This window comes from Ovis canadensis, chromosome 20 (assembly GCF_042477335.2).
Source record: "Ovis canadensis isolate MfBH-ARS-UI-01 breed Bighorn chromosome 20, ARS-UI_OviCan_v2, whole genome shotgun sequence".
NCBI classification, from domain to species: domain Eukaryota; kingdom Metazoa; phylum Chordata; class Mammalia; order Artiodactyla; family Bovidae; genus Ovis; species Ovis canadensis.
The window spans coordinates 41,750,435-41,778,171 of NC_091264.1; the positions used below are offsets into that span (position 1 = coordinate 41,750,435).

Here is a 27,737-nt window from a genome sequence, read left to right on the forward strand (position 1 = left end):
TGTCTGGCCCTGGCCCTGAGCCAGGCCTGAGTCACGGCACTCGCTCCCTCCTCCTCCCGCCTCTTCATTCACCTCCGCACTGCGGCCAAGGGTGGCCCGCCCTGGTGCTGGCTGCTGCTTGTGGCCCTGGGCAGGCGTGAGAAGAGGGGCTAGGGGCTGCCTGTCCTGCCCCCACCCTGCCGGAGCCTCCCTCCCCCTCTACTGAGTCAGGCTTTAGGTTAATTATAACTCTGACCTAAGTGCCCTATGACGCCCGGCCCAGCGGTCCTGCCCGGAGACCCAGCAACCAGGTAGGGGAGAGGCCTAGAGGGGGGACTTCCAATGCCTGGGGGGACGTCCGCCTCGGGGAGGGGAGGGGCGTTCTGGGGGAGGAGCCTCAGACCCCGCCCCAGCAGGTGTAAGTTCCTATTGGTCTGATAGGCCCTCAGGTTTGCTGAATGATTGAAGGGGGAGGGCGGGGAAGCCAGCTGGAGGAGATAAAGGGCCAAAGCAGGTGCCCATGGAGACAGACAAAGCCAGTCCTGCCCTAAGTTTCTGCTGCTTCCTTTCCTCTCGAGTGCCTTCTGTCCCTCAGGTCCATGTCTTAGCCATGATCCCCGCGGACGTGCCCCTATCCCACCTGGGGCCCATGATCCTCGCGGACGTGCCCATATCCCACCTGGGCCCCTCAGTGCTGCTGCTGCTGCAGCTCCTGCTGCCTCCTGCATCCGCCTTCTTCCCCAACATCTGGAGCCTCCTGGCTGCCCCCGGCTCCATCACCCACCAGGACCTGACGGAGGAGGCGGCGCTCAACGTCACCCTGCACCTCTTCCTAGAGCAGCCGCCCCCAGGTCGGCCCCCCCTTCGCCTTGAGGACTTCCTGGTGAGCGTCCCTGGGTCCAGTCACATCCCGGCCAGATTCCCCCATTCCGGGGACCTCTGCTACTTAAGGGTCCTGCTTGCCAAGAGAAGGGACCCACACACACATTCCCTCCTGTCCTCTAGGCAGCAACAGTGCCCAGGGGTCCTAGTCTTACAATCAGGAGTCCCCCTCCATACGGACATCCAGGACTGCCCTTCCCTGGTAGGGCCCAGCACCCTCAGCTCCTTTCACATCCAGCCTTGAGCCCTAGAGCTGAGCCAGCATGGGCAATGGTCCCAACCAAGGGGCTCCTCTGGAACCCCTGCCCCTCCCATTCTCCCAGGGCCGCACCCTCCTTGCCGACGACCTCTTTGCCGCCTACTTTGGACCTGGGTCTCCTTCTCGCCGGTTCCGAGCAGCCTTAGGAGAGGTGTCTCGTGCCAATGCCGCCCAAGACTTCCTGCCAGCTTCCAAGAATGACCCTGACCTGCACTTTGATGCCGAGCGGCTGGGCCAGGGCCGCACACGCCTGGTGGAGGCTCTACGGGAGACTGTGGCAGCAGCCAAAGCCCTTGACTATACCCTGGCTCGCCAGCGCCTGGGAGCTGCGCTTCACGCCCTGCAGGTGAGAATAGAGTTGGGGATTGTGGTCAGAGGAGTCTTCGCTTCCAGTCTTCTGGACTCCCGGGTGGTGCTTTCTTAGTCATGCCTCCCCCTCCTCTAGAAGGGGCTGGGGCCCAGCTTGCCAAGGCCCTGGGGCTATTCCCTAGTCCCCACCAGTCCAAATTGGCAGCTTCCTGTGGGAACAGCCGGGACACCTTTGTGGCTGGAGTGAAGCAAGCTAGAGGAGGGTGCTGAGGTCCAGACGTGGGCCGTGCAGGCCACTGAAGGGCCTTATGTTGGGCTCTGAGAGATGGGAAGAAACAGTGGGAGGCTCCCACTTCACCAGAGCTCCATTCCGGGCAAGGGAGAGAGCACTGGAGGGGACGTGGGGTACCTGGAGGAGCAGCCAGGCGGGAGGAGGCGTTCAGGCTGGGGAACTGGAAGGAGGGCAGTTAAGGCTGGAGACCGCAAGAGCAGTCAGCTAGTGCTTCTTCCCCGTCCTTCTCCTGGGACCAGGATTTCTACAGTCACAGCAACTGGGTGGAACTGGGGAAGCAGCAGCCACACCCTCACCTCCTCTGGCCGAGGCAGGAGCTCCGGAGCCTGGCACAAGGTAGGGCCATACCCCTGCTGGTAAGGGGGAAGCCCACAGAGCCACCTCCTCTCAGCCCATCCAGCCACTGGGTCACATCCTGAGGTCAACTAGGAGGCGACATGGCTTCAAATCTGAGACAACCTGTGAGGTCCCTCAGTTCAACCAAAGGCCAGTCAATTAGCTGGCTTCCCCAAGATCACGTAGGGGAGGCCAGAGCCAGGACCACTCTGCAGACTGCAGGGAGTTCTCGTTCATGAGGTTTCCTCCCCGCACTGGATGGCAGGGGACTCTCCCTCTCAGTACCCCCTTCTAACTGAACTGTGACCCAGAAGCTGCCTTCTGTTTATTACAAGTACACTTCTTGTCCACAGCTCATGGAGGGTACACTCCGCCTAGGATTGGTCCCCATGATTTTCTAGCACACTCTCAGTCTCAAATATCGAGTCTCATTGCCAGCCATGAACTCCAGGGTTTAGTTCAGAAAGCCTAGAAAAGTACCCATAAAGGGTACCTGTGGGCTTTCACCTTGTTCCAGGTGGGAGGAAAAGCTGAAGAAGTTTGGGTGAACTGGGATAAACATCAGGGGCAGCAGAATCATGGGTGCTGGACCCCTGTCCTCTCTTTCCAGTGGGCGATCCTACCTGCTCTGACTGTGAGGAGTTGAGCTGCCCTGGGAACTTGCTGGGCTTCACACTCCTCACCTCTGGCTACTTTGGAACTCATCCCTCCAAACCTCCAGGTACCAGATGGGAAGACCCCCAAGAGTAAGAGGAGAAGTCCTTTCCTCTCCCCTGACCCTCTCCCTAAGGACCTCAGTCCTGTAGGCCCTTGTCCTAAAATCCTGTGGTATCATTTCTTGGAAGGAAAGGATGCTGGGAAGGGGGTGGGCGGCTGACTGAAGGCCCACTGAGGTGGCCATGATTGTTGGAGTTCAGGGGGGACAGTCTCTTACAGAGCTGATAAGACATCAACGCCTGAGGGAGCTTCTGGGGACCGACTTGAGGGATCAGGGGATCTACCACGTGCTGTGGTGACCGACCATTCCAGATTTACTCCAGATTTGCCCTCTGCAAAATGTCCTAATTTTCGGCTGATCCTTTCCTGAGGAGTGAGAGGCTGAGGCCAAGTCAGAAAGGGCTTCACTTTATTAGAAAGCAGTGGGTTTTTTTATCTTCACCCTACAGATCTGTTTCCCCAACCCAGGAAAATGTAGCCACGGGGGCCACTTTGACCAGAGCAGCTCCCAGCCGCCACGGGGAGGCATCAACAAGGATAGCACATCCCCAGGCTTCTCCCCCCACCACATGCTGCACCCCCAGGCTGCAAAACTGGCCCTTCTGGCCTCCATCCAGGCCTTCAACCTCCTACGAAGCCGCCTGGGAGACAGGGGTTTCTCCAGGTGAGTGGCCTCCTGGAGCTGGGCTCCTTAATAGGTAGGTGCTCTGGAGCTGAGAAACAGGGGCTGGGGACAAGTGTGCAGACCGTGCACCGTATCTCTGGCCTGCTTCTCAGGCTGCTGGACATCACCCCAGCCTCCAGCCTGAGCTTCGTCCTGGATACCACAGGCAGTATGGGTGAGGAGATCAGTGCTGCCAAGATCCAGGCCCGTCACATTGTGGAGCAGCGACGGGGCACCCCCATGGAGCCCACTCACTATGTCCTGGTGCCGTTCCATGATCCAGGTAACTATGGTCTGGCCAGGAGAGTGGAGGCAAGTCCAGGGCAAGAGGTAATGTCACTGGTAGGGAAGTGGGCCTCATGGCTTCACTTCCGTAATAGAATGGAGGCACTTCCTAGGATCCTTGTCCTTCATTGGTACCTCTATGCATTTAGGGAACTGCCAGCCACTTCTTCCACTGTTTCCAATATGACGGCACTTGCCGCAGGAGTTTAATCATGACGGGTGCTTAGGCAGGCAGCCTCTAGTTGTTAAGTGTCCATCCCAATAAGTCATTTTCAATTCTCTCCATTTCCTGTGACAGAGATTGGGATGAAGATGGGGAACTTGGTGTGTCCAGGCCTCTGTCAAATATCTGAGACAGCTACTTAAATCATATTCCTTCCTCCACTGACTTAGAAGTCAGATTACCTGACCTGGGTTGACCAATCTTACTGTGTGTCCTTAGCCTGTTTAACCTCTCTTTCCTCAACTTCATCATCCAAAAATGGGTCAGTATTTATCCTGACTATCTCCCAAGGTTGAAACGATCATCAAATAAAATTTGGATTGAAACTTCCCTAAGGAGCGGGTTTGAGTCTGATCCATCTATATAAATCTCATGGTGACTGACACTCAACAGGAGCTTATCACATATTTGATAAGGGTATGAATAAATGAGTATTTAAGAATTTAGCACTTATTATGTGTCAAAACACTGTTCTGAAATTGAGAAAATCAACTCAATCGTCTCAATAAGCCTCTCTGAGGTAAGCACTATTATTTCTCTGGCTTTTCTGTGAGGAAACTGAGGACCCAGGTTTTTTGGGGTTTTTGTAATTGATAAGTATAGTTGATTTACAGTGTTTCAGATATACAGCAAAGTGATTTAGTTATATATGTCATTTTTGGATTCCTTCCCACTATAAGTTATTACAAGATATTGAATCTAGTTCCCTGCACTATACAGTAGGTCCTTGTTGGTTATCTATTTTATATATAGTTGTGTGTATCTGTTAATCCCAAACTCCTAATTTATCTCTCCCTTTCCCTTTGGTAATCATAAATATGTTTTTTATGTCCTTGAATCTATTTCTGTTTTGTAAATAAGTTCATTTGTATCATTTTTTAAGGTTCCACATACAAGTGGAATATCATAATGATATTTGATTTATTTCACTTAGTATGATACTCTCCAGGTCCATCCATGTTGCTTCACCAGTTGTTTTTATATTTAAACATATCCCCAAAAAAGGCCCACTCAAGACCACAGGAAGTGCCACCATTTTGTGAGGAAATGGGGTCCACTTTCCCACCAGACGTACCTAAGCCCTGCCTTGTCCTATCCTGTCAGTTTAAACATAAAGAATATTGTTATCTCAATACGTGTCCACCCGAGGAACACTGCAGGGCCTCTTGACTGGGGAGATGGCCCTGGGCAGGCAAGAGAGGAGCCTTCTCCTCAGTCTCTCAATCTCGTTCCCCAGGGTTTGGCCCTGTCTTTACAACAAGTGACCCTGACAACTTCTGGCAACAGCTCAATGAGATGCATGCCTTGGGAGGTGGCGATGAGCCAGAGATGTGCCTGTCAGCCCTGGAGGTCTGCTCTCCCCACCCTCTCCCTCCCCCTCCCCCATCTCCAGGCCCCACCATCAAGGGAGCTAGAGCTTCCCTGGGACCCCACCCTCCATCCCCTCTTCAGAACCTAGTCTCATTCATTTCATTCCAGATTTCAGGGCCATACTGCCTTCTACTCTGCCTTCCCTTGCTCTGCCCATTCCCCTACTGCCACCATTTTTAAAACATTTATTTATTTTTCATTGAAGGCTGCCATTTTTTACCACCAGTTTTTCCTCTCCCTGCCAGCTGGCTCTGCTGCACACACCTCCACTCTCAGACATTTTTGTCTTCACTGATGCCTCCCCTAAGGACGCCTTTCTCACCAACCGGGTGGAGTCTCTGACGCAGGAACGGCGTTGCAGGGTGAGCATAACTGGTGGGAGACTCAGTGTTAGGTACCCAGGGATGTGGGAAACCCCAGGACAACTCTCATTACAAGGATGACACTCACACTAGGGTGGTTGAACCAGCCTTGGCTTGGAGAGGAGAGAAGTGCATCATGAGGGTAACATTTCCAAACCCCTTTAACAATACTAGAGTGGGAGGCCCTGCCCTTAATGCTGTAGCATCCAGAGGGTAGACAGAATTTATCACCAATGGTCAGCTCTGTAGAGAGCTTGAGCACGGGAGATCCTTGGTTACAATGGTACATAGCAAGTAGAAACCTCAAGTCCTGGCCTCTCTTCTGGACACAGGTTACGTTCCTGGTAACTGAGGACCCATCTAGGGCTCAGGGCCGGGCCCGGCGTGAGGTCTTGTCCCCTCTGCGTTTTGAGCCATACGAGGCAGTGGCTCTGGCCTCAGGAGGAGAAGTGATTTTCACCGAAGACCAGTATATTCGGGATGTGGCGGCCATTGTTGGGGACAGTATAGCTGACCTGGTGGGTACATGTGGAGGCTCAGATGAGAACTGAGGGGATGCGCGACACTGCATTTCTCTTTCTTGTAAGGAATGGTTCTCTGCTGATTTGCCATTCCAGGCAGAAGGGTGGGAAGGAAGTTTCTCTCCCTATGAGATCCATTGCTAACCCCTTCTATCCTGCTCCTTCCATATTAGTAACACCAGCCCCACCCCGAGGCTTGACCTCCAGTATTCTGTCCTCACGGCTCCTCTAGGAAGTCCTGCCATCTCTTATGGGGGGCAGAAGGTGGTTGCCTCATCCTTAATCCCTTGCTTCCAACTTTGTCATTAACCATAGCTCCACCCCTGCTCCTTCCTCTCTCACTGGGATCCCTTCTCCACGTGTTCCTTCATTTCTTTCTGTCTCTACCTTTCTCTCTCCTGCCTTTGTTCCCACCTCATCCCACGTCTTATCTTCTCCCCCATTTTTCGGTCCTGCCCCCTCAAGGTTACCCTTCCCCTGGAGCCCCGTGTTGTGGTGGCTGAGAGGCCACTTGTGTTCAGAGTGGATGGACTGCTCCAGAATGTCACGGTCCGGATCCATGGGGAGGTCAGCAGTTTCTGGATCAGAAACCCTGCAGGTACTTCCCTGTGTGTGTCTCAAGGCAGTGGGAAGAATAGAGACTGAAGGAGGAGGGGTAATGTACGAAGCGAAAGGAATTCTCCTGTGCCAATCTCTCACCCCCCACACCCAGGTGTCTCCCAGAGCCAGGAGGAAGGTGAGGGGCCTCTAGGTCACACTCGCCGATTTGGGCAGTTCTGGATGGTGAGCATGAATGACCCTCCACAGTCAGGAACCTGGGAGATCCAAGTCACAGCCAAGGGTACCCCTCGGGTGAGAGTGCAAGGTAAGGAAGATGATATTCCTGGGAAAGGGACGGGGAGACTGGAGAGCAGTATCAGTCACATTCATCACAGGAAGGTCTCTGACTGCCTTCGCCCTCCTTCAGCCCAGACCTCCCTGGACTTCCTCTTCCACTTTGGGATCCCCATGGAGGATGGACCCCACCCTGGCCTCTACCCCCTGACTCAACCAGTTGCAGGTACATCTAGCCCCACCCCTATCTTGTGTGTATATATATAACTTTTTATTGAGTTACAACATTGAATAAGGTGCACTAAACTTGAAGTGTACAGGCTGGGTGGATTTTATATATTAATAATCATCACTCAGCTCAAGCTGTGGAACATTTCCAGCATCCCAGAACTTGCTGCTGGCCCTGCCCATCAGTACCCCCTAGAGGTAACCCCTTTTCCCCATCCACATGGCCCAAAGCTAACTACTATTCAAAGCTGTTCATGTTTTTCTCCCTGTCTCCAAGTCTCACGCCCATCTCTGTTCTCCCCTCCCCTCTCCTGTCCAGGTCTCCAGACCCAGCTACTGGTAGAGGTGACAGGGCTGGGCTCCAGAGGAAACCCTGGAGGCCCTCTGCCTCACTTCTCCCACGTGGTCCTCCGAGGGGTCCCACAGGGTGCTGAACTGGGCCAGGTGCCTCTGGAGCCCAGGGGACCCCCAGAGCGAGGTCTCCTCGCTGCCTCGCTACCGCCCACCCTTCTGTCCACCTCGGGACCCTTCTCCCTGGAGCTGGTTGGCCAGGACGGAGTGGGGCGGGGCCTGCACCGGGCGGCCCCCCAGCCCTGTGCTGTAGTTCCGGTCCTGCTGGAGGTGAGAGGCCACGGAAGGTGCAGCTGGGGCTGGAGGGAACGGGGCCTGCTCCTCCCCTGACCAGCCTTCCTTCGCAGCTCAGCGGTCCCCCGGGTTTCCTGGCTCCAGGCACCACAGCCCCGCTCAGCCTCCGCATCGCCAGCTTTTCGGGCCCTCAGGATCTCCATCTTAGGACATCTGCCAAACCCAATTTCGCCCTCACCTCCAACCTCTCCAGGTGAAGCCCCTGAAACCTCCTTCTCCCTTCTGGTCCTATCTTTCTGTGCCCAGGCATGGGATCTGGTAGGTGCTCCTCTGGCCCTTTGGGATGGGAGCTCAAATTCCTCGCTCCCCTCCCCACCTCCCCTTGGCTCCCAGCTATTCAGAGCCTGTGGCTGAAGCCAGATGGTGGCATCCACTCCCCAGGGTTCACCTGGAACAGAACGAGTCCGCCTCGGGGCGCCTGTGGCTGGAGGTACCAGACACAGCCGCCTCTGACTCCGTGGTGATGGTGACGGTGACTGCAAAGAATGGAGAACCCAGCACGATGCCCCTGACCCATGCCTTCCTCCGGCTCCTGGTGCGGGCCCCTGCCCCGCAGGTGAGTGCCCCCACTTTCCACTGCAGGATAGGCAGGGTAAGGGGAGGGTGGTGCGGGATTAATCTGGGGGCAACCACCCTGACAGTCTCTAATTCTCCCCAGGACGAGCTCCCTGCTCCCGCCTACTCGACTGACCCCGTCCTCAACACCTCCCGCCCTGCCTTCCATTTTTCCACCTTGGTGACTCAGGGAGAAGCTGGGGGAGAGCTGGCGGGCCACCCCTGGTGGATCACATTTGGGGTGATGCTGCTTCTGCTCGGCCTGGGCCCCTGGTGACGCAGCAGCCCCTGGAGGGAAGGGTCTCCAGCACTGTCACCATCCTGCCCACTGTCGAGAAGATAGGAGGGGCCTCTGCCTCTCCAGGTGGGATAAGAGGTTTTCCTTCTCATCCACTTGCCTTTTTTCCCCAAGACTGGGATAGAGGGCAATGGCTTTCCCACAATGCACTTTCCCTAACCCTTGTGGGGGGTAAAAAAAAAGACTCATTTTTGGAGAAAGTTGCTTTCTCTTTCTCTGCAGCATCTTTATTCCACTACTTATTCATGCTCTCTCCCAAGCTCAGGTGGAGGGGAAGATATGTGGGGCAGTGACTAAGACTGGAAGTGGGGAGGAGGGTTCCCCACCTCCTACCCGAAGTGTTATTTATAGAATTGCCTTTATTGACATTCTGGAGATGCTATTTTAGTTTTGAAATTCTGGAGAGGCTTCTATTTTATTTTTGTATTTAAAATTGAAGGACAATGCCAATAAACATGTCTTCTCCCCAGAGAGACTTCAGAGAAAGATCACTTATGTACATAGTAACGCCGGGGGGGCGGGGGGGGGGCACGGGCGGGGCTTCCCAGGTGGGTAAAGAACCAATGCAGGAGACCTAAGAAGCATGGGTTCGATCCTGAGTCAGCAAGATTCCCTAGAGGAGGGCATGGCAACCCACTCAGGTATTCTTGCCTGGAGATTCCCATGAACAGAGGAGCCTGGTGGGCTCGCAAAGGGTCAGACATGCCTGAAGCAACTGAGCATGCATGCATAGGGAAGAGTGAGAGCATGAAATACCAAAAAAGATAAAATGGAAGTTTTCAGGAGCAGAGAAAAAACTTTACACCAGTATATTTGGATTTCAGTTGACCTCCCACCCAGAGCCATTTAGTTGTTGAGTTGGAATAAGGAGGCTAGGGGTTCTCTCAGACTCGTTGGCATGACTGAGGGGACCAAAGGAGCCTTTAGACACGGGTAGGGCCCCTCCGTCCATGGGGGCAGCCTGGCTGAGCCGTCTCCCCTGTTTGCTGAATGCCTCCTTTCTGCTGCCTTGACATCTCCTGGCGAAGAGGAGAGAGACAGTCTGGATGTCTGTGTTCCTCACTCCCGCGGCCAGCCGCCAGGGCTCCTGCCCCACCCCCACCACCACCCACCTGTTGCCGCCATGTGTCCTGTTTCCTTGGCCTTCCCTTCCAGTCCTGGGTGGTGCAGGAACTAGCTTTGTTTGGGGGATGTGGGAAGAACTAGGGGGAAATGCTCTTTTGTTAGACCAGTGCTGACCCCAAGTCCCCTCTTCATCCCCATTTCCCAAAAGTCTAAACTGAAAACAATAAACTCACCTTCCCCTGAAGCAGATTCTGCAAGCAGATGTTCACTCTCTGAATCTGGGCTAACTGGGGGCCACCAGGCTCTGAGTGTAAATCCGTTAGAAAATTCTAGAGGAATTGGAGGCAGACAACATGGTGACAACTTGAGTTCCATCTGCCACTCTTCTCCTGCCTCCACAGGCCATTCCTCTCCTCCAGACCCCTCAGCCCAGTTTCCTGCCAGGCAGGTGGGCAATTCCAGTACTCCCTGCTTCATCTCTGTAACAGTCCAGTTCTTCAGCCCCTCAAATGGCATGGTCCCCACTTTCTCTATTCTTTATGGATCCTCCCTGCCCATCCCAGCTCATTGGAACAATCCAGGCCACTCCCCCAGCTCCATGGAGTGATCCAAATTGTGTCCCTCTGAATAGAATGCAGACCAGCCTTCTCTAGGCCCAATTATGAACACCGACCTAACACTTGGGGGCATCCTGTCATTACAATGCTGCTTTCCATTCTGGATCCCTGTCCATTAACACTTGCCTTTCCAGGATGGTGTCAGGCTGTGTCCGCCCATCCCTGCAACCCCTGCCCCCCCATCCCTTGGGTCAGCCCCATACCTCACCAAGGGCCCCCACGTGCAGCTGCTGTTGCTGAGCCTCCCTCAGACGGCCCTCATACCAGGCCTGGCTATGCTCCAGCAGCTCCAGCCCCTGCCAAAGGGCATCCTGCTCCCGCTCCAGTGCCTGCATCCTCTGCAGCTGAAAAGGCAAGGAGCAAAGGCTGACTCACTCTACAGCAGGGCGATGGGCCATGCTTGGCTTCACTGTCTGGTCACTGACTGTGAGTCCAGACTGGCCACTGAGAACCTGCAGGGCGAGTGAAAGCAGGGGGCTGGAGCTGTGAGTCCTCAAAATTGATGGGGACTGTAGGGGAGATGGGCTTCCCCAGGATTTCTTGTGGGACTGATACTCACCCAGAGGAAGAAGCTCCGGGCCCCTGGGTCTTGGCGGCTTGTCTCCAGTGGCAGCAACAGAACCGTGTAGGGGGCTTGCACCAGGGGCCACCCACTGGGACCCCGGCTCCCCATGGCTCTGAGGTGGGAAGGGTGGAGCCACGCCCACTGGTGCAGGGCTGGGCCCTCCCTTTCCCCCAGCTTTGAACTGGTCCTGCCTAGCCTTTCAGCCTCTTAGAGCCCTTCCAGCTGGGTCTGTCTGAGGCCAGGGTGTTCCTACTTTGAAGGAAAAGAACATCTTGGGCTTCTGTCTTCTTTCTCATCTGTTTTTGCAGGGCCTGATGCAGTGGCTGGTTCTCCTAAAGTCCCCCTGGTAGAGCCTGAGGCCTCCCTCCAGCAGTAATACTGTATTTACAATGAGGCAAGGCAAGTTCCTCTGCAGACTGCTGCTTCCTGTTTCATCTCTTTCCTGCTCGCTTTGCTTTGTTTTGGCTGGTCTAAGGAAACAACAACTTTCTCCAAAATAAGCTTTATTACTAACATGTAACAGAACTTCCAGGGAAACAGAGAACTCTGGTTCTGAGGGAGGTAAGGAAACAAGGAGGCCTGGCAGCCTTCGGGGGTTTGGGACCTGGAGGAGGGCCCAGGAAGGACTCTCAGAGGATGGTGGTGGCAGCAGGCAGCACCTCCTGACTCATGAAAATGTCCAGGTCCAGGCTGGGATCTTCCAAATCCAGTTTCAGAAACTTATCTACTAATGTCTGGCAACTGAAGGGAGAGAAAAGAGTGAGGTTTGGGGAAGGATGGATAACAGAGTCCCTGAGCAAAGGGGAGAGGATGCAGCACAGGAAATCCAAGACCTTGAGAATTTAGGAGTTTCCGAAAGAAACTGTGAATCATCAAAGGGCAAAGAGGCTGTCTGAGTCCCTGGAAGGGGCAGAGGAGCTGCAGAACATGGACCCTGAGAACAAGCACCTTGGGCCTGCACTCACTTTTCCATTTGCTTCTCCTTTAGCAGCTCCTGGACAGGTTTGATGGGCTTTCCACTCCGGATCAAGTCTGAAACCTGGGACCAAGGAGGAAGGGGTAGGGGTGGGGGTGGATATTGGGTAAGAGAAGAGAAAGTATGGGTCAGAAATTCCATGGGCCCAGAAATCCGGACCCCTGAGAGAAGCAGGGACAGTGGATGGGAGCCCTGATGAAGGTGGTTGCTCTTCGGGCCTCACCTGCTTGCCACGAGCAATGAGTTTCTCAGGAAGCCCTGCCTGGGTAGCTGTGTGGGAGGCGTGGCTGGCACGGGCAACACCTTCGCAAACTTGATAGAAGAAGACAAGGTCGTCCCCATCCTCACAGGTCTCCATGGTCTTCAAAGAGAATAAAAGGGGACAGGGTTCATCAGTCATTCTGCTTCCTGCCCCAATACTCTTGGTCAGTCGCTGTTGAGAGTAAGAAACAGAAAGGGACATGGTCCCTGTTCCAATGCAGGAGCCAGTTCCCAGCTCTGGGAAATGCTCAGCCTTGGGGCCCCTGGGGAGCTGGGTAGGTGTCCTCACCAAATACTGCACAAGCGGCCCCTGCGGCAGCAGCTGCAGGTGAACAAGGCTCAGAAAGTTGGTGGCCACAAAGACATGGGGACACGTGGGTCCAAGTGCCAGCCAGTGTCGGATCACGGCAGCTAGCAGCGCAAGCCCATCCACCTGCGGAGTGCAGGGGTAAGGTGTGGAGCCACAGGTGCCCCGGGCGCCTCCTCCTCCTGCCGGGCCTTCCCTCCTCATGCCCATACACCCCTATTCTTTTCCAGAAGCCCAGCCCTACCCTCCTGCTCCTTCACCCTCCTTCATCTTCCTCTCCTTAGTTTCTCATTAGCTTTTGCCCTTACCGTGTTGGTTCCCTTTCCGAATTCATCCACTAGGACCAGTGAGCGCTCGGTGGCATTGTTCACCGCTTTCGCCACCTGCTGGGCACCCGGTGGATAAGGGAGAGTTTCATAAACATTTGAGGCCTGGCACTGACCAGTGTGCCTGAGAATAAAGATGCTTGAATACGTGTCCACCCTACTGAACTGCAAGTTCTTTAATGGCGAGACGCAAGTTTTGTTCATCCTTTCACTGACAACAGTGCCTCACACAAAGCCAGGGACTAGCAAAGGTCCATGGCATTGATTATCCTGGTTTCTGAAGTGGGTGCTCCCTGCCCCTAGCATAAAGAACAGGCAGCAGAAGGAAATTTTTTCCAGTTCTGACTGTTTTTCAGGGCTAGGGTTTCTTCCCCATTATCCCCTCCCCCACCCCTGCCTCCTCTTGACCTGGTTGAGGTCGATCATGAAGGTGGAAAGGCCAAGGGAGATGGATTCACAGCTGTGAATTCGGGTGAAGATGGCGTCTACTGCCCCGATTTCAGCTTCCTCTGCCGGCACAAAGCTGCCCACCAGGGCCATAAATGTGATCAAGCCTACCTGAATAAGGGAGGAGACAGGTACAGCGCCTGGTGGTGTGGGCTGAGGTGAAGGTGAGGCTAATCTCAGGAGAGAACGATAGATCTAGAAGGACACAGTTTAACAGCCCCTTCAGCTCACTTTAGAGTCAGTGAAAAGTGGCAGGGAGTGGGCAGAGGCATGCTGCGAACAGCGTGGACCTCCTCGGAGGTGGGAGAGGAGGACTCAGGTCAGAGGATGGTCACTGGCACATGGCCCTCCCTCAGGTAAATGAGAACATGGCAGGGAGAGGGACAGCGGGCGTGAGTCTGTTCACGGCACGTGGGGTCAGAGCACAGTGGGGAAGAGCGGTGGGGGCCTGGGGTGCCTGGGAGGCGGGGGGTGGGGATGATGGAGGAGGCAGCGCGGGGGCTGGTCTACCTGTTTGAGGTAGATGCTCTTCCCTGAGGAGTTGGGTCCGGTGATGACTTTGACCCTCCCTATGTCCCTCCCACACTCTGCAGAGTTGGGCACGAAGGTTCGGGCACAGAGTTCCATCAGCGGATGCCTACAGCCGGTGCAAAGTTACCTTGCATGTGGCCTGTGGATCCAGAACACGGGGCTTTTGGGCCCCCCGTATCTATTCCTCCACCCATTTCTGTCCTCACCTGCCATTCTGGATTCGTACCCCGAGGAGCTGTGGGGAGTAACGGGGCCTTGAGTAGCCGTAGTCTCGGGCGGCACTGGCAAGAGCCAACAGGACGTCCAGGCGGGAGGCAAGGTCCAACACCCGGGTCAAGACGGCTGCCCGCGCCAGCACCTGGCATTGCAGCTGGTGCATCAGCAGGGTCTCCTGGTCTGGGGGCAGGAGAGGGAAGGAGCTGGTGTCAGCTCCAGGGGAGAGCAAAGGAGAGACAAAGAAGTCAGCAGACGAACCTAGAAACCATCTGAAATCCCAGAGACACTCAGAAAAGGCAGAGTTAGAGAGAGGGGGGGAATAGCAGGAAGGAAAGGAGCCTATCGGAATCACCTCCACGCTGCCCGGTCAGCTCCAGCCACTCGCTTCTCACCCCGGATGTCACAGTGCAGGTCCCCCAGCAGTGCATCCAGCTCCTTGGTTCGAGCACTTCGATAGTGCAGCTTCTCCTCTGAGAGGAACTGGGTACAAGGGTTCAAAGCTATGGGCTTTGCATCTCTCCATCCTCATCCTCTCTCACCCCACCCTAGCCCTGGCCTTGATTTCTTTCTCCTTTGTCTCAGAGCTGGTAAAGATAACAGTGAAAGAGGGATCCCACACTGGGCAGAGATGATGGGGAAAGGCCCTCCCTCAGCTGCTGACTGCCTTTCCTTATCGCCCCCTACAGAGGTCAAGGGACTCACCATGAAGTCCAGACCTTCAATCTCAAAGTCACTGGTCTCCACCATGGAAGGCAGGCGGGGAATAGAAAGAAGGAAGCCGATCTGGGGAGAGTAAAGAAGATATAAAGCAAGGAGTGATGCTCTGGGCACTTTCTTTAGAAGTAGCCAGAGTCCCCCAAATGCTTCCCTCAGGGGCCTAAGCACCAAAGAGTGTTCACATTCTTCTGATTTCTCCAGGAGTTTTCTTATCTACCAATGTGTCCTTCCTAAGCCTCATGTCTCCCTAAGGCCCTCGGGGAGTGCACCGCCCCCGCCTCCTGCCCTCACCAGAGGAATGTAGATGACACTGCATGAAGGAATCCGGGAATCCAGATTCTCCAGCTCCTTCCGAGCCACCTCAGTGAGGAAACTGGGAAGTCCCATCAGTCTTCGTTTTTCTAAGAGCGTGGAAGGCACGTGGATATCAAAAGTAAGGCTCCCACCCTGGTTGCGATAATCATCCCCACTTGCAGGGGTCACCTGCGGAGGACAGTACCCCATCGCAGGGCAGGTTCATGTTTCAGAGCTCAGGGACCCATCCGTACACCTAACACTCACTCTCATCAATTTCAGGATCTATGTTGGGGAGGACTGTGAAGCGATTTTCAGCAAGGCTGCCCTCGAAGTCCACCTGAGGAGACGAGAAATCCAGGTTCTTTCCATCCAGCACAATCTCATCCTACTCCTCACCTCTACCCGGGCCCCAACTCGCCCTTCAGTCCTGGCTTTAACCCTGATCCTCTAGGCCTCAAGGCACACCCCTGATGTCTGCCATCCCATCTTCTGGCCATCCAGCTGCCCTCAGTGTCTCCCATGCATCCTCGTTTTCCACACCATATTCCCCAGAGCTCCCACCCGTTGCTCTCCATTATTTAGATCCATCTCTCTCCCCTAGTTTCCTAGGAGATCTGCCTCTTTCGTTCCACTCACCACTTTCCCAATGAGGCTGGCAATGTGGTGCAGGTCATCTGAGAACTCTTGGGCAATGTCCTGGAAGAGCTGAATGGACTGGGGCAGGGAGCGGCAGGCGTCCCTCAGGCCAAGGGCACTGTACACTGTCTGTAGGAGAAATGGACAGAGGAGGGTGGCCCGCACCCAGCCTGGGCTGAGGTGAGGGGACAGGGCTGGATGGAGAAGAACAAAGACCAATAGGGAAAAACATAATAACAGAGACGGAGGAGCTCTCAAAGGCAAAAAAGAAACCAAGAGAAAATAGCATCTGCAAATCTCTTCACCAGGCATCACACTAAGCACTGAGACTCTGAAGACAACAAAGACAGGAGGGTCCCTTGTCCCGCAAGGGCTCTTAGTCTAGTGAGGAAGACAGAAATAAACCCAGAAGATTTAAAAGTAAAGTGGTAGGTGCTTTGATAGAGATTTGTACAATGTCCCAAGAGAGAAGTTTGTACAGAGGAAAGAGAAAGAGAAATAGGGATATGAAAGGCAGAGAAGAAGTAAATAGGCAGTAGGGGCAATGCCAGCATTTGGGTGAGAGAGCATGAAGACCGGACGGGTGAGAGTCACTGAGAGTTAATTCCCAGCGTGAAGGTCAGTGACCTGGGGTGGCTTCTCTAACCAGGGATTAGATTGAGTGCACAAACCCAATCCAAAGGACATTTACTGACCCTTACTCTGTGTCAAAGGACATATAGAGTATATAAATCAAAGGGCTTATAATCTAGCCATGATGGAAACAAACAAGTAGCAAAAACAATGGCTACCCACAAAAAAGCCTGATCAAATTGTGGAACTAACTAAAATTACTAAGGAAGTTCACAGAATAAGACTTACATGGGGCTTCCCTGGTGGCTTCGTGGTAAAGAATCCTCCTGCCAAGGCAGTAGACACAGGTTTGATCCCTCGTCTAGGAAGATCTCACATGCCTTGGAGCAACTAAGCCCAAGTCACTGAGCCTGTGCCAGTGCACAACTATTGAGTCTGTGCTCTAAAACCTGGGAGAGGCTTCCCAGGTGGCAGAGTGGTAAAGAATCCACCTGCACTGCAGGAGATGTGGGAGATGTGGGTTTGATCCCTGAGTCGGGAAGATCCCCTGGAGGAAGAAATGGCAACCCATTCCAGTATTCTTGCCTGGAGAATCCCACAGGCAGAGGAACCTTGGTGGGCTACAGTCCATGAGGGTGCAAGAGTTGCACACAACTGAGCATGCATGCACGCACTAGAGCCTGGGAACCGCAACTACTGACGCCTGCACATCCTAGAGCCCGCGCTCCCCAACAGGAGAAGCCTCTGCAGTGAGAAGCCTGCGCACCACAACCGGAGAGTAGCCCCCACTCACCGCAGCTAGAGAAAAGCCTGTACAGCAAAGAAGACCCAGCACAGCCACAAACAAATAAATAATTTTAAAAACCATTACATTTAAGAGATGAATAGAAATCTAAATGAGATAATTGACAATAATAAAATATTCATTTTTAGGTAAGACAGTGGTATTGTTCTCTTAAAAAAATAATTTCCTTTTAGAAATCATATTGAAATATTTATGGGTGAAGTGACGTGATGGCTGGAAATTGCTTCAAAATAATCCAAGAAAAGGAAAGTAAGAGAAGAGAGATGTGAAACAAGAGTTGCATAAGTCAAAGTGTTAAAGCTACATGAGGGTTCATTATATCATTCTCTTGAAAATTTTTTTGACAATTTCCACGCTACAAAGTTGTTTTTTTTTTTAAGGTGCTGGGATAAAGTTGGACATGGGGACAAGAGTAAAGAGGGTTTGGGACACATACTGGGGGCTTAACCTGGATTTCTAGGTTCAAGAAGGGAGGTCTTACCTTGTAAAGAACCTGCCAGTCACTGACCTTGGTGTGGGACAACTTCATGCGTTTAAGAATCAGCTACAGTCGGACAAGGAGACAGTTGCTGGTTTCCTTCTCCCACTCTAATGGCCCTCAAGATGCCCACCACTCCTCGGCCTCCTTCCCCACCTCCTGGTCCCTCAACCCGGGCTCACAGGCACGTTCTTGATGTGACCCAGCAATCGGTGCAGCATCTGAGCCATGTCCAGATTCTGGGGTAACAGGAAAAACTGAATGACATCCAGACGGGAATTCAGTTCCCCCAGGTCCTGGGTTGGACGTGTGAACCACAGCCTGAAAGTAAGGGTTGGAGTGGGGAGACCAGGAACTACAGCTGTTCTTACCAGTGTCTTGATCTCAACTTGGGAAAATGTGCCCTTGGAGGGCCCTGGGGGATGGTGGCAATGTGTATTGGTACACATTGTAAGTACAGTGTCCTATCTATGCAGGTGTGTTTATTCACACCTACTGAAAATCTCTGGATGTGAGCATGATCGTGACTGTGTATCTCAGTTGTGATGGATATGACCATGTGTCGTTCCCTGTGGATATGTGATGGAGCTTTTCAATATTTTTAGAGGGAGAACAGCGTGTTGAGGCATTTGAATTCCAACACTCTAGCTCTCTCTGCAGCTGAGTAGGAGTGAGTCAGAAAGAGTTTGCATATCTGTATTTAGCTGTGAAATAGCACAGACATTCGTCTTTTCATGTCCTTCCTATGAAAGTATGTAACTGTTCCATGTAGAATGATAAGTCCTCAATTCATAAGTCCTCAAGGTCATGCCTGCAGGGAAGAAAGTATTGGCTAGAGGTACTTAAAGAGCTTCACAACATTGTCTTATTTTTAAACTGGCTAGTGGAAACACAGAGGTTTATATTATTATTACTGCCTTTTATGTGGCTGAGGTATTTCCTGACAAATTAAATTATTATACAGAAATAAATGTCTCATCTGTGTTTCTCTAATTCAGGGAGGGTATCTCTATCTATGGCCATGAAGAGTAGTGAGACGCTATCATGACCTGGGAGGCCACGGATTCCTTCCTGCATTAGAGCAAGCCATTAGGTATACCATTTTGTATAAGAGCCAACCTGTGAAGACACTGGGGCCTAAGGATGTGTATCTCACACTGAGTCTATGGCCACTTATCCTTTGTTAGAACACCCTAGGTTAGAATGAAATGGAGGACTCATTTGGATTCAAGGGTGAGTTTCAGGCACCTCTGGTTCCTGGGCACAGGGGAGCAGAGGTGCCTGAGGCAGTGTAGGCCAGTCTGAATACCTTCCCCCCATGGGATCACCAGACAGGCTTCCTTATAAAACACCTGAGTGTCTCCGACTTATGTACTTCAAGTGCCTGGAGGTCTTGGTCAAGTCAGGCTCAAGTCAGTTGAGATGAGGTCCTTAGAAGATAAGCAAATTGTCCAAAGTCATGGCCCTAGTAAGGACAGCTGGATTTCAAAATTAGATCTCCAGACTGCTTGGACATCACTCTTCAGAGCATACTGTGATAGTCACCTTCCAGGTTCCTTGTCTGGCTTTAGATCAGCTGGGCCCTTAGCTGATCATCAGGTTGTGATTCTATGCCCTATGGGGGTCCTATCTAGGGAATCTGCACTCTCCCTCACTTTTGATTCAGTTCTCTTCTCCTGAGAATTCCTTTCCTTTCATCCTTCATTGAGATTAGAGATCTGTACCTGAAGAACTAGAGAATGTAGGGGTAATTAAATTACCTCACCAATTATCTGGCGATGACTTCATAGATAATCCTAAATTAACCTCCAAGATATTGCAGGGCAGGTGGCATGGGAAAAGGATTGTGTACCTGCAGGCTAGCAAAGGTTTCCTAACTTTTTAGAGATGATGTAACCAGTGTGCTTGCATTCTATTTCATAGAGGGTTATGTGCTGAGGTAACAGGAATGTGCCATGGCATAGCATTCACTCACTTGCATAGAGGGCAAGTAGATTCACTAAGTGCTAATTCCAACCTGATGTGATAGTGCAATTAAAAAACATAAATAAGCACTATGTGACCACACAGCAAGATGCATGCCAACACACTCAGAGATGCCTGTGAAAGCGTCACCAAAAAGGTGATAGTTGGGTTGCACCTTGAAGAGGATGTAAGATTCTGATCAGTGGAGAATAGGGGAAAGACTTTCTAAAGGGAACAGCATAAATGTAGACTGGAGGGGGAATTCTCTGGTGGTCCAGTGGTTAAGACTCCACATTTTCACTGTGAGGGCCCAGGTTCATCCATGGTCTGGGAACTAAGATCCCAAGTCTTGTGGCCAAACAACAACAACAACAACAAATAACCATACACTTGAAGAGATAAGCCTTGAAATTAAAATTGAGGGACCCTGAGCATTGTACTCTTCATCCTGTAGGTAATGAGGGAGCCTCCTAAGATTTGTCTTTTGTTTTTACTAAGGTTTAAAAAATAGGGGAGTGACATGTTCAGATCTCTGTTTTGGAATGGCAATTATTTTAGAATGAAGAATAGTTTGGGGAAGAGTTTAGAGGTAGAGACACCAATTTGAAGGTGAATGCAATGCTCCAGGTTAAAGAAGATAGCCAGAATTAGAACAGAGGGAAGAGGGAGAAGGGGATGGCTGGGAGAGACATTTCAGGATAGAATCAATAGGTCTTAGTGAATAACTGAATATAGGGGGTGATCGAGAAGCATCAATCCAAGGTTCAGAGCTTGAAAAGCTATATTGCCAGCAACTCCACTAAGCAGAAAAGGGAATGCAGAAAGTAAGAACAGGGCCAGTGGGCACAGGTTTGGATGCTCTGTGTTTGAGCTTCCTGTGGAAACTGCAGGTGGCAATGATAGGCAAAAGAGTGTTCCACATGTGGAGCTCAGAACTAGAGATACTAATTTGAAAGTCATCAGAGAACAGCTCACATCTGAAGTGTGTTCTTAATCATTAAAGATATTACCATGTGTACACTGCTGTCTTGTGATTGTGTTTCTGCTGCGAGTACGTGAGAAAGTCCATGTGTCATCAATGGGTTTGTATGTATCTGTGCTGACAATGTAAAATGAGAGTAACACACCACATGGGGTCATTGTAAGGACTAAAGGCATTTAGACAGCATTTGGGAAAGGGCAGCTGTTTTCATTACTGTTACGGGTGGTGTGTTTGAGGCTATAGGTGGCATGCACATGTGTGACTCTTGCTCACCTGAGCAGCTTCTCTCCCCACTTACAGCGGCATCTATTGAGGATTCCTGTTGGGGTAGGGAGTGAGCCTGTTACAAGCAGGGGCAGAGAAAGGAATGTATGGATGTGTCTAAGCTGAGGCATCAGGGTCAGAGGTTTGGGTGCTGGGCTGGCTGGCTTGGGGGTTAGTCCCCAGATACAGGACACAAAAGCAGCCAAAGCCAGCGTCTGGCCACAAGTCTGAGCCGGGATTACCTTACATGGGCCTGGGGGAGGGAATGAGCACTCACAGGAACACTCAGCCAGAAAAATATTCAGAGTAGGCACAGTTAGACTCACAAAAAGCCCAACACATATACGTAAACATTAGACCCAACCCACTGAGATGCACAGTGAAACCACGTGGATACTTGGTGATGTCCCCAACACAGCCTAAAGCCTGAGACAACTATAAGAGATAAGACTCTATGGAAAACAAACACAAGAGTTTGCAACTACATAACTTTCCTCTATACATAGGGTTTCCCAAAGTCCCTAGACAGGTACATCACTAGTACAAACATTCATACAAACCCAAGGAATAAAGACGGAGTTGGTAAAGTAGGGAATGCTATGCAAATGACATGGGACAACTATACTGGACAAGGCTTCGGGGAGATGCCCAAGCTCAAGAAGGGTACAAAGAAGATAATAAAGCTGGACTAGAGCAGAAGTGACAGCTGGAAGTGGGGTAAAGTGGGAAGAGAAGGGCTGGGATCCATCTCTGGAGGCAGCTGCTTTTCTGGAAGGCCTGTGCAGTGTGGGATGAGGGACAGGTACACCTACCAAAGAGGCTGAGCCCCTCCTTGAGTCCGCTGGCCACTTTGTACACCGAGGGGTGAGACTCACTCTTAAATATCTGCAGAACACTATCAGGGAGAAATTAGGGTCATTTGGATTTTTAAAGGTGATTGAGAAAGTGGAATGGGGATTGGGAATCTCTCCTGAGATCAAGTCTTTTTTTTTTTTTTTTTTTTGAGATCAAGTCTTGATGTAAGGTTTGTCCCTCACTGCTCTCTGCCTCAGTTTCTCCATTTAGATAAGGAGGGTAACAACTTTGTGTTTTTCTTCTTCTCTCCTCTCACCCCCCACTTCTCTTTCCTTCAGGGAGAGAAATCTTAATAGCCCCAGGATTAAATAAACTGAAGCCCCATTAGGATTATTACAGCATTAAGCTTAATCCTTCTCCCTCCCCAAAGATGACAGCCTGCCTCCATCTCCTTACCTGTAAGTGTCTTGATCTATGCTCACCAGATTGGTTCTGAGAACAGAAAACAAGAAGAAAGGAAGGTGGCTGGGGTATGAGAGGTCTGAGTTCATTCCTAAGTCCCACCTGCTTAGCCCTCCTTCAAGAAGACTGTCTCAGTTTTCTCCCCAGAGCTCCACACCCTCTCAGGAACCCTGTGTGTCCTGGAGCACTTTACCAAATGGGTCACTGCCACCACTCTCCAACCTGCCTTACTTTCCCAGGCTTCCCAATCCCACCTTGCTTTGGTTGAGGTTAGGGTAAGTCACCTACAACACAAATTTCTTGAAGCCTAGGATGGGGACGCTGACGTTATATTCTTCTAGTTCAACCCCGATTCTTCTTCGACCCAGGAACTTGAGCAGTCCTCCAAGTGCTCGAACCTAGGAGGAGATCGGTAGTGGAGCTGGGCTAAATCCCAGTGTCTTGGTGACTGGACAACACCAGGAAGAACTATTATTTTCCAGGACTGGGCTAGTGTCCAGATGCTTGTGCCTTTTTCTAATCTGCTACATCCCAGCCCTTTTCTCACAAGACCCATCTCACCATGAGGAGGCAGTCAAAGGGGATGATGGAGGACAGGAAGAGGATTTTCTCGGTGGTGGTCATGGAGTCTGGGATGAAGGAGTAGTTTCCAGAAAGGAGGCGCTGTTTGCTTATCTCCAGGCCTATTTTGAGGGGGGAATGGGAGGGAAAGATCTTGTAGCCCCAATCTTCATCTTATTTTAAGAATGAGAAAACAGAGAGATGATGTGGCTTGCCAAATTCACACAGGCAATTAGTGAAAAGCTGAAACAAGAACCAAATTTTAGACTCTCTCTTTAGTCTACATATAATATAAAGACGTTTGGCTGGGAACATAAGCTGAGAAAGATAAATGGCTCAGGCGAGTAAGATATCTATCTGGAATTGAGGATTTTGGGTCGAAAAATCATAATAGACGAATTTAGGATAGAACATTCCCTGTCCTTTTCACAAACCTGGGAAGATAAGGGAAGTGCCTTCTAGATCAGTAAGGTAACTGAGGTAGTGCCTTTGCTTTTTTTTTTAAACTAAGAGGCAAATGGCTTTGGCTTAAAGGGGAAAATGCCAACAATCAAAACTGACCAAAAAATACTACCACATCCTCTTTCAGGGAGGGCCCTCATCCCTAAACAAGCCTAAACCACAGGTTATTAAAGGTAGGGATTAGGAGAGATTGTGAGGAGACTGGTCATGGGGCCTGAAGAACATACAGATTTAGAATGAGACAGGGCTGAGAGGAGACCTCTGATGATGAAACTGGAATTAGGAGAAAGGGTCACATAACTGGGATGGGGGTGTGGGTAAAGCAAAAAGGAGGAGATACCAAAATCCACACTTGGCAAAAATATGATTTCGGGTCTCTTAGGCTCCCTGTGCTCTTGGGAGGCTGTAAAGGAAACAAAGAAAGGGCCATCAGTCTGTACATCATAGTCCTTTTGCCTCTTTCCCATCTTCCCTCTCACCCAATTCTGATCTCCTGGCTGTAGCTCCGCAGCACAAGACCCTTTAATCTCTGGAACATTCCATAATTTTGTCCTTCCCCATTTTTCCTCTTTTCCCTTTTTCAGTCCTTACCAAGCTTCCCCAGAAACCGAGTCATATTCTCATCCTGTTTGGCACTTGTAACAACAGACCGGGGATCGATTTCATCCAGAACTTGGAAGGAGAATGGAGAGCAAATGAGTTCGAGGATCTTCATCTCTTGACTAAAAGGGAACCTGTAACCCTCCCTTTGTTATCTCCCTTCACCCCTCAAAAACTTATTTCCTCCAAAAGCAGGGAGGGCCCCCCACTTTGGGAGAAGTAGGAGTCACATATGAAATTAGAAAAAGAAAGAGCAATAAGACTGATGGGTAATGGGAGGGAAGAGGGGTGCCCATGAGATTATCACCGGACGGTAAACCCCTAAAGGACAGACATGACTGATTTGCTCAGGACTATATCTTCAGCACCTGATACGTTTGTGAATAATGAGATGAATTCCTGAAAACAATAAAGGGAGCCTCTAGGAGTCAACTAATAAAATAGATTGAGTCAGGTAAGGCCATATGAATGAAATACATTTCCAGTGCCAGCATAGGGGAATTCCTAGTTCTGTCCTTACCTCTTTGAAGCAGCTTGAGGCTCTCGTGATCTGGGGCATCTGGCATAAAGTGGATGGTGGAGTCACTAGTATCATAGTAGGCAATGCCCAGGTATCCTGAATTCCACAGGACACACAGATGAATCTGTCGGCAGGGAGGAAAGAAAACTAATATTTGAACCACTTATAAGTACAGGGTTGGGCCATGTCTTATTTAATTTTAATTATTTTATCGACTCTCAGAGATAGGTATCATCATCCCCATTCAGTAAATGTGAAATCGACACTCAGCGGAGGGAAGTGACTAGCCCAGGTCTTCCCAGACCCTTTATATTCTAACAATCAGGTGTTCCAATCAATTTCCGGCTCTGTCGAGCTCCTGCTCCTCCAACAGCGCCTCTACCCCTACAAGACCTCAGCAGGCTCCTCCTCTCCCTCCTCCTCGGGCTCCTGGGGGCCCGGCACTGAAGCCACCGTGGGGAAGCTGGCCGAGGCCTCCCCGGGTCCTGGTCCGTTCGGCGTCCTGGCTGGGGTCGCTGCTACCGAAGCCATGGCTTTGGAGGCTCTATGGATGCAAAGAATGAAGACAGTTCTGGAGCGAGAGCTCACTTGCTAGGAGGCGGGGGTAGCGGGGCGCGCAGAAGCAAATCCACTGAGAACTACTGGGAGAGGGCTGAGGGCAAAGCTGCGTGGGCCTTCGAGAACTGTGGTTACAGATGTAGGACATTTGGAGGGGCCAGTTTTCCGGTATTTCACTGAAGTACAGACTGTGGAAAACACCACTCGCCCCACCCTCATTCCTGTCACGCGGAGGTTGTGTTTTGGAGACGGTCTTGAGGGTCCTTTGAAGGGCGTTTTACACGCCTCCTCTCTCCCCTCCTGCCAACCAAGCCCCCAAGATCACAGTCTCACGATCTAGGCTCCCCGACCTGATTGCGGGAAACTCGCGGTGTTTTCCCGCCTTTTCAGTCACCTGGGTCGCGACGTGCGCGACACCCCGTCGCTAACAGCCGCGGACCAGCGGGACTGGTGCGCCAACACGAAGGTGGGGTGCGCGCGCACACGCCCCACCCCCTTAGCCGCTATTGGTCGAAGAAACCCGGATCCTACCTAGAGATCCAACAGAGTGAAAAGGAAAAAAGGATCACAGAGAAGACTGGATGATGATTGGCCTATTCGCATACGGGGCGTTGCCAGAAGGTTCAAACTTCCCGCCCTCCGCCGTTGCCTAGCACCCGGGCCTCTGGCCCTCGGGCTTTCTGGGCTTTGATTGAGAGCCTGTGAGAAACGTTCTTAGCAGAGCAGGAGCCCGAGCCCCACCCCCCACCCCATCCCCCGCTACGGGTCTAGGGACTTTGGGGAATCTGCAGAGGGACCGACCTTAAAGGAACAGAAGTGCACTTTTTAAAATTTTTTCCTGGAGAATGGAGATAAGCAACATTAATTCAACCTATGCCAACAAGTCTAAGTTAATATTTATAAAGAGCTTAGACCAGTGCCTGGCAAACACATTAAGAGCTTCGTGAGTGTTTTAAATAAATAAGCTGAAATAAGAAGCGTGGCTCCTATCTTAGCCCACCTCTGCCTGTTTCCTGGGTACAGAGTATGATTGCTGCCATAGGGGCACCACAAGGCCTAATTAATAATTTCGGCGCCCCACGAGAAGTTGGAAGTATTCGAATTTCACCAAATTCTGGCAGAGAGAAAAAGAAAAGAAAGAAAGAAAGTGAAGTTGTTCAGTCGTGTCCGACTCTTTCCGACCCCTCCGTCCATGGGATATTCCAGGCAAGAATACTGGCAGAGAGAAGTAGACCTAATAAAAACACCTACACTCCTACAAGCACATGCCCCTACCCACACACACACTCCTAAGAACAGAAGAGTATTATTCACTCATTGTGGACCAAGTGGTGGAATCAAAGCAGGGGACATAAGTTCCTACTCCATGAGCCAAATTTTTGAGTGTGTATATGAGGGGAGGAGAAACAAGAAGATAGACCAAAATAAGCAATCATATAATTTTAAGGGACTTCCTGGTGGTCCAGTGGCTAAGATTCAATGCTGCCAATACAGGGGGTCCAGGTTGGATCCCTGGTCAGGGAACTGGATCCCACATGCCATAGCTAAGAGTTCACAGGCTGCAACTAAGGATCCTGTGTGCTACAACTAAGACAGTTCAGTTCAGTTCAGTCGCTCAGTTGTGTCCGACTCTTTGTGAACCCATGAACCACAGCACACCAGGCCTCCCTGTCCATACCAACTTCTGGAGTCCACCCAAACCTGTGTTCATTGAGATGCAGCCAAATACATATATATTTTTTAAAAGTCTCTTGAAATACGTCTTCACCCCCACGTTGTTCTGGGTACTTTGGGGTTTTTTTTGTTGTTGTTGTTCTGGGTACTTTGAGATGCAGAGATTCCCATCCAAGCACTTAGGAAAGATGGTGGGGTAAACTGCCTCTGCTAACTAATAAATGGAAAATCTCCTCTAGTAAGAAAGGTGGAGGAGTGAGTTAAAGACTAGGTTAATGGTTACCCCTGGCAAATTGTTGAGCAACGGAGCTATGGAAACCTGGAGGAGGCCAGGTGACAGCTCTAAGCAGTATCGGGGGAGGGACACACCTTCCAATCTGGGGTGGGAAGAGATTAGGGACTGGTTCACCAAGCTGAGGAAGGGGAGGAAGTGGAAAGAGAAGCCTGGAGAAATAAAGGGGAGAGACGGAAAAAGGAGAAAAGCAGGGGCAAGGAGATTGAGATGGGAGAGAAACTTCTCTGAGGCAGGATTTGGGGGGTGTAGCCCCTGACTTCAAACCCATGAGACACTGATGGATGGTACCAGGAGAGGGCAACATTACCCGTCACCTGAGAAGTTAAGGAAAAATACTTTGCGGGCAGCCATGCCAGCTAGCCAAAGTCAATATTGATGATCAAGGCAGTTCTAGCTATAAAAACTGTAGGAGAGAAAAGAGAGGCAGGGGAGAAGCTGCCAAACCTGTTTGAGCTCAGGACTCACCCAGTTTGCCTGAGGCTTTTCCCAGAGGGGAGATTTTTGTGAGGCAGATTCTCTGGTGGACATGGACCAATTGGAGCAGAAAAGGACCCGGGCAAGTAGTGCTGCTTTGACCTTCTTCAGATGAAAGGGGTCATGTGTGCAGGTTTCAAGGGTCACCTTGGAGGAGATTCCCCTCAACGAACAGATATTTGTTGAATCATTCTACATTCTTCTGTTGAAGGAAAGTGAAAGTCACTCAGTTGTGTGAACTCTTTGCAACCCCATGGACTGTACAGTCCATGGAATTCTCTAGGTCAGAATACTGGAGTGGGTAGCCTTTCCCTTCACCAGGGGATCTTCCCAACCCAGGAATTGAACTCAGGTCTCCCACATTGCAGGCAGATTCTTTACCAGCTGAGCCACAAGGGAAGCCCAAAAGAGAACAAACACCAAATATATCCCCTCTGTGAGGAGGACAGAGAAAGGCCTTCCTCCAGGGAAGAGAAAAACCCACAGAAGAGGAAGCATGAGAGGAAACCACTAACTGCTGGTTCCAGCACCTCTCTGCACTCCACCCG

The 27,737-nt window shown here is 51.3% G+C and overlaps 3 protein-coding genes across 22 annotated transcripts; 1 reads left to right on the plus strand and 2 right to left on the minus strand.

Moving 5' to 3' along the window:
• Positions 1–78: 78 nt before the first annotated feature.
• On the plus strand, positions 79–9,229 carry VWA7 (von Willebrand factor A domain containing 7). Of its 2 annotated transcripts, XM_069563165.1 has the most exons (17): positions 79–290; positions 575–862; positions 1,185–1,466; positions 1,961–2,057; positions 2,668–2,778; positions 3,243–3,438; positions 3,552–3,721; positions 5,184–5,296; positions 5,563–5,679; positions 6,012–6,197; positions 6,666–6,798; positions 6,913–7,065; positions 7,168–7,260; positions 7,582–7,883; positions 7,961–8,100; positions 8,289–8,463; positions 8,566–9,229. In XM_069563165.1, the coding sequence occupies exons 2-17, from the start codon at positions 590–592 to the stop codon at positions 8,737–8,739; spliced, it is 2,715 nt and encodes a 904-aa protein (XP_069419266.1). In that variant the 5' UTR covers positions 79–290; positions 575–589; the 3' UTR covers positions 8,740–9,229. The 2 variants fall into 2 exon arrangements, with proteins under 2 accessions (XP_069419266.1, XP_069419265.1); XM_069563164.1 differs by lacking the exon at positions 79–290 and having other exon boundaries at positions 454–862.
• Positions 8,966–11,748, minus strand: SAPCD1 (suppressor APC domain containing 1). 3 transcript variants are annotated; one of them, XM_069563191.1, is made up of 5 exons: positions 11,002–11,748; positions 10,646–10,786; positions 10,059–10,154; positions 9,873–9,962; positions 8,966–9,779 (listed from the first exon to the last, which is right to left on the minus strand). In XM_069563191.1, the coding sequence occupies exons 1-5, from the start codon at positions 11,113–11,115 to the stop codon at positions 9,684–9,686; spliced, it is 537 nt and encodes a 178-aa protein (XP_069419292.1). In that variant the 5' UTR covers positions 11,116–11,748; the 3' UTR covers positions 8,966–9,683. The 3 variants fall into 3 exon arrangements, with proteins under 3 accessions (XP_069419292.1, XP_069419294.1, XP_069419293.1); XM_069563193.1 differs by lacking the exon at positions 9,873–9,962 and having other exon boundaries at positions 11,002–11,425; XM_069563192.1 differs by lacking the exon at positions 9,873–9,962 and having other exon boundaries at positions 10,651–10,786; positions 11,002–11,398.
• On the minus strand, positions 11,494–27,286 carry MSH5 (mutS homolog 5). Of its 17 annotated transcripts, none has more exons than XM_069563182.1 (25): positions 27,181–27,286; positions 24,582–24,732; positions 24,189–24,312; positions 23,660–23,740; positions 23,409–23,471; positions 22,607–22,728; positions 22,334–22,443; positions 22,040–22,075; positions 21,601–21,683; positions 20,798–20,843; positions 17,760–17,898; positions 17,581–17,643; positions 15,722–15,850; positions 15,350–15,422; positions 15,080–15,189; positions 14,774–14,854; positions 14,464–14,551; positions 14,062–14,251; positions 13,835–13,961; positions 13,286–13,519; positions 12,860–12,937; positions 12,534–12,677; positions 12,207–12,344; positions 11,973–12,046; positions 11,494–11,748 (listed from the first exon to the last, which is right to left on the minus strand). In XM_069563182.1, exons 2-25 carry the CDS (start codon positions 24,717–24,719, stop codon positions 11,637–11,639), a joined length of 2,583 nt encoding a protein of 860 aa, XP_069419283.1. In that variant the 5' UTR covers positions 24,720–24,732; positions 27,181–27,286; the 3' UTR covers positions 11,494–11,636. The 17 variants fall into 17 exon arrangements, with proteins under 17 accessions (XP_069419283.1, XP_069419284.1, XP_069419271.1 ...); XM_069563183.1 differs by lacking the exon at positions 27,181–27,286 and adding an exon at positions 25,141–25,204; XM_069563170.1 differs by lacking the exon at positions 27,181–27,286 and adding an exon at positions 25,097–25,189 and having other exon boundaries at positions 12,860–12,934; positions 13,286–13,435.
• Positions 27,287–27,737: the final 451 nt, after the last annotated feature.

What these genes read in the sequence shown, in the direction of transcription:
- SAPCD1 (XM_069563191.1), bottom strand. Translation starts at nt 11,115, where the DNA reads ATGGGGAGCCGGGGTCCCAGTGGGTGGCCCCTGGTGCAAGCCCCCTAC. An exon ending in ACGTGGGGGCCCTTGGTGAG is followed by an intron (nt 10,155 to 10,645) that starts GTATGGGGCTGA and finishes CAATTCCTCTAG; the next exon opens with AATTTTCTAACGGATTTACA. An exon ending in AGGACACATGGCGGCAACAG is followed by an intron (nt 9,780 to 9,872) that starts GTGGGTGGTGGT and finishes CCTCTTCGCCAG; the next exon opens with GAGATGTCAAGGCAGCAGAA.
- MSH5 (XM_069563182.1), bottom strand. Translation starts at nt 24,719, where the DNA reads ATGGCTTCGGTAGCAGCGACCCCAGCCAGGACGCCGAACGGACCAGGA. An exon ending in GTCACATCAAGAACGTGCCT is followed by an intron (nt 17,644 to 17,759) that starts GTGAGCCCGGGT and finishes GTCCGACTGTAG; the next exon opens with CTGATTCTTAAACGCATGAA. An exon ending in GGCCGCTTGTGCAGTATTTG is followed by an intron (nt 12,345 to 12,533) that starts GTGAGGACACCT and finishes TTCTCTTTGAAG; the next exon opens with ACCATGGAGACCTGTGAGGA.
- VWA7 (XM_069563164.1), top strand. Translation starts at nt 500, where the DNA reads ATGGAGACAGACAAAGCCAGTCCTGCCCTAAGTTTCTGCTGCTTCCTT. An exon ending in GGAGACAGGGGTTTCTCCAG is followed by an intron (nt 3,439 to 3,551) that starts GTGAGTGGCCTC and finishes CCTGCTTCTCAG; the next exon opens with GCTGCTGGACATCACCCCAG. An exon ending in CGCAGGAACGGCGTTGCAGG is followed by an intron (nt 5,680 to 6,011) that starts GTGAGCATAACT and finishes TTCTGGACACAG; the next exon opens with GTTACGTTCCTGGTAACTGA.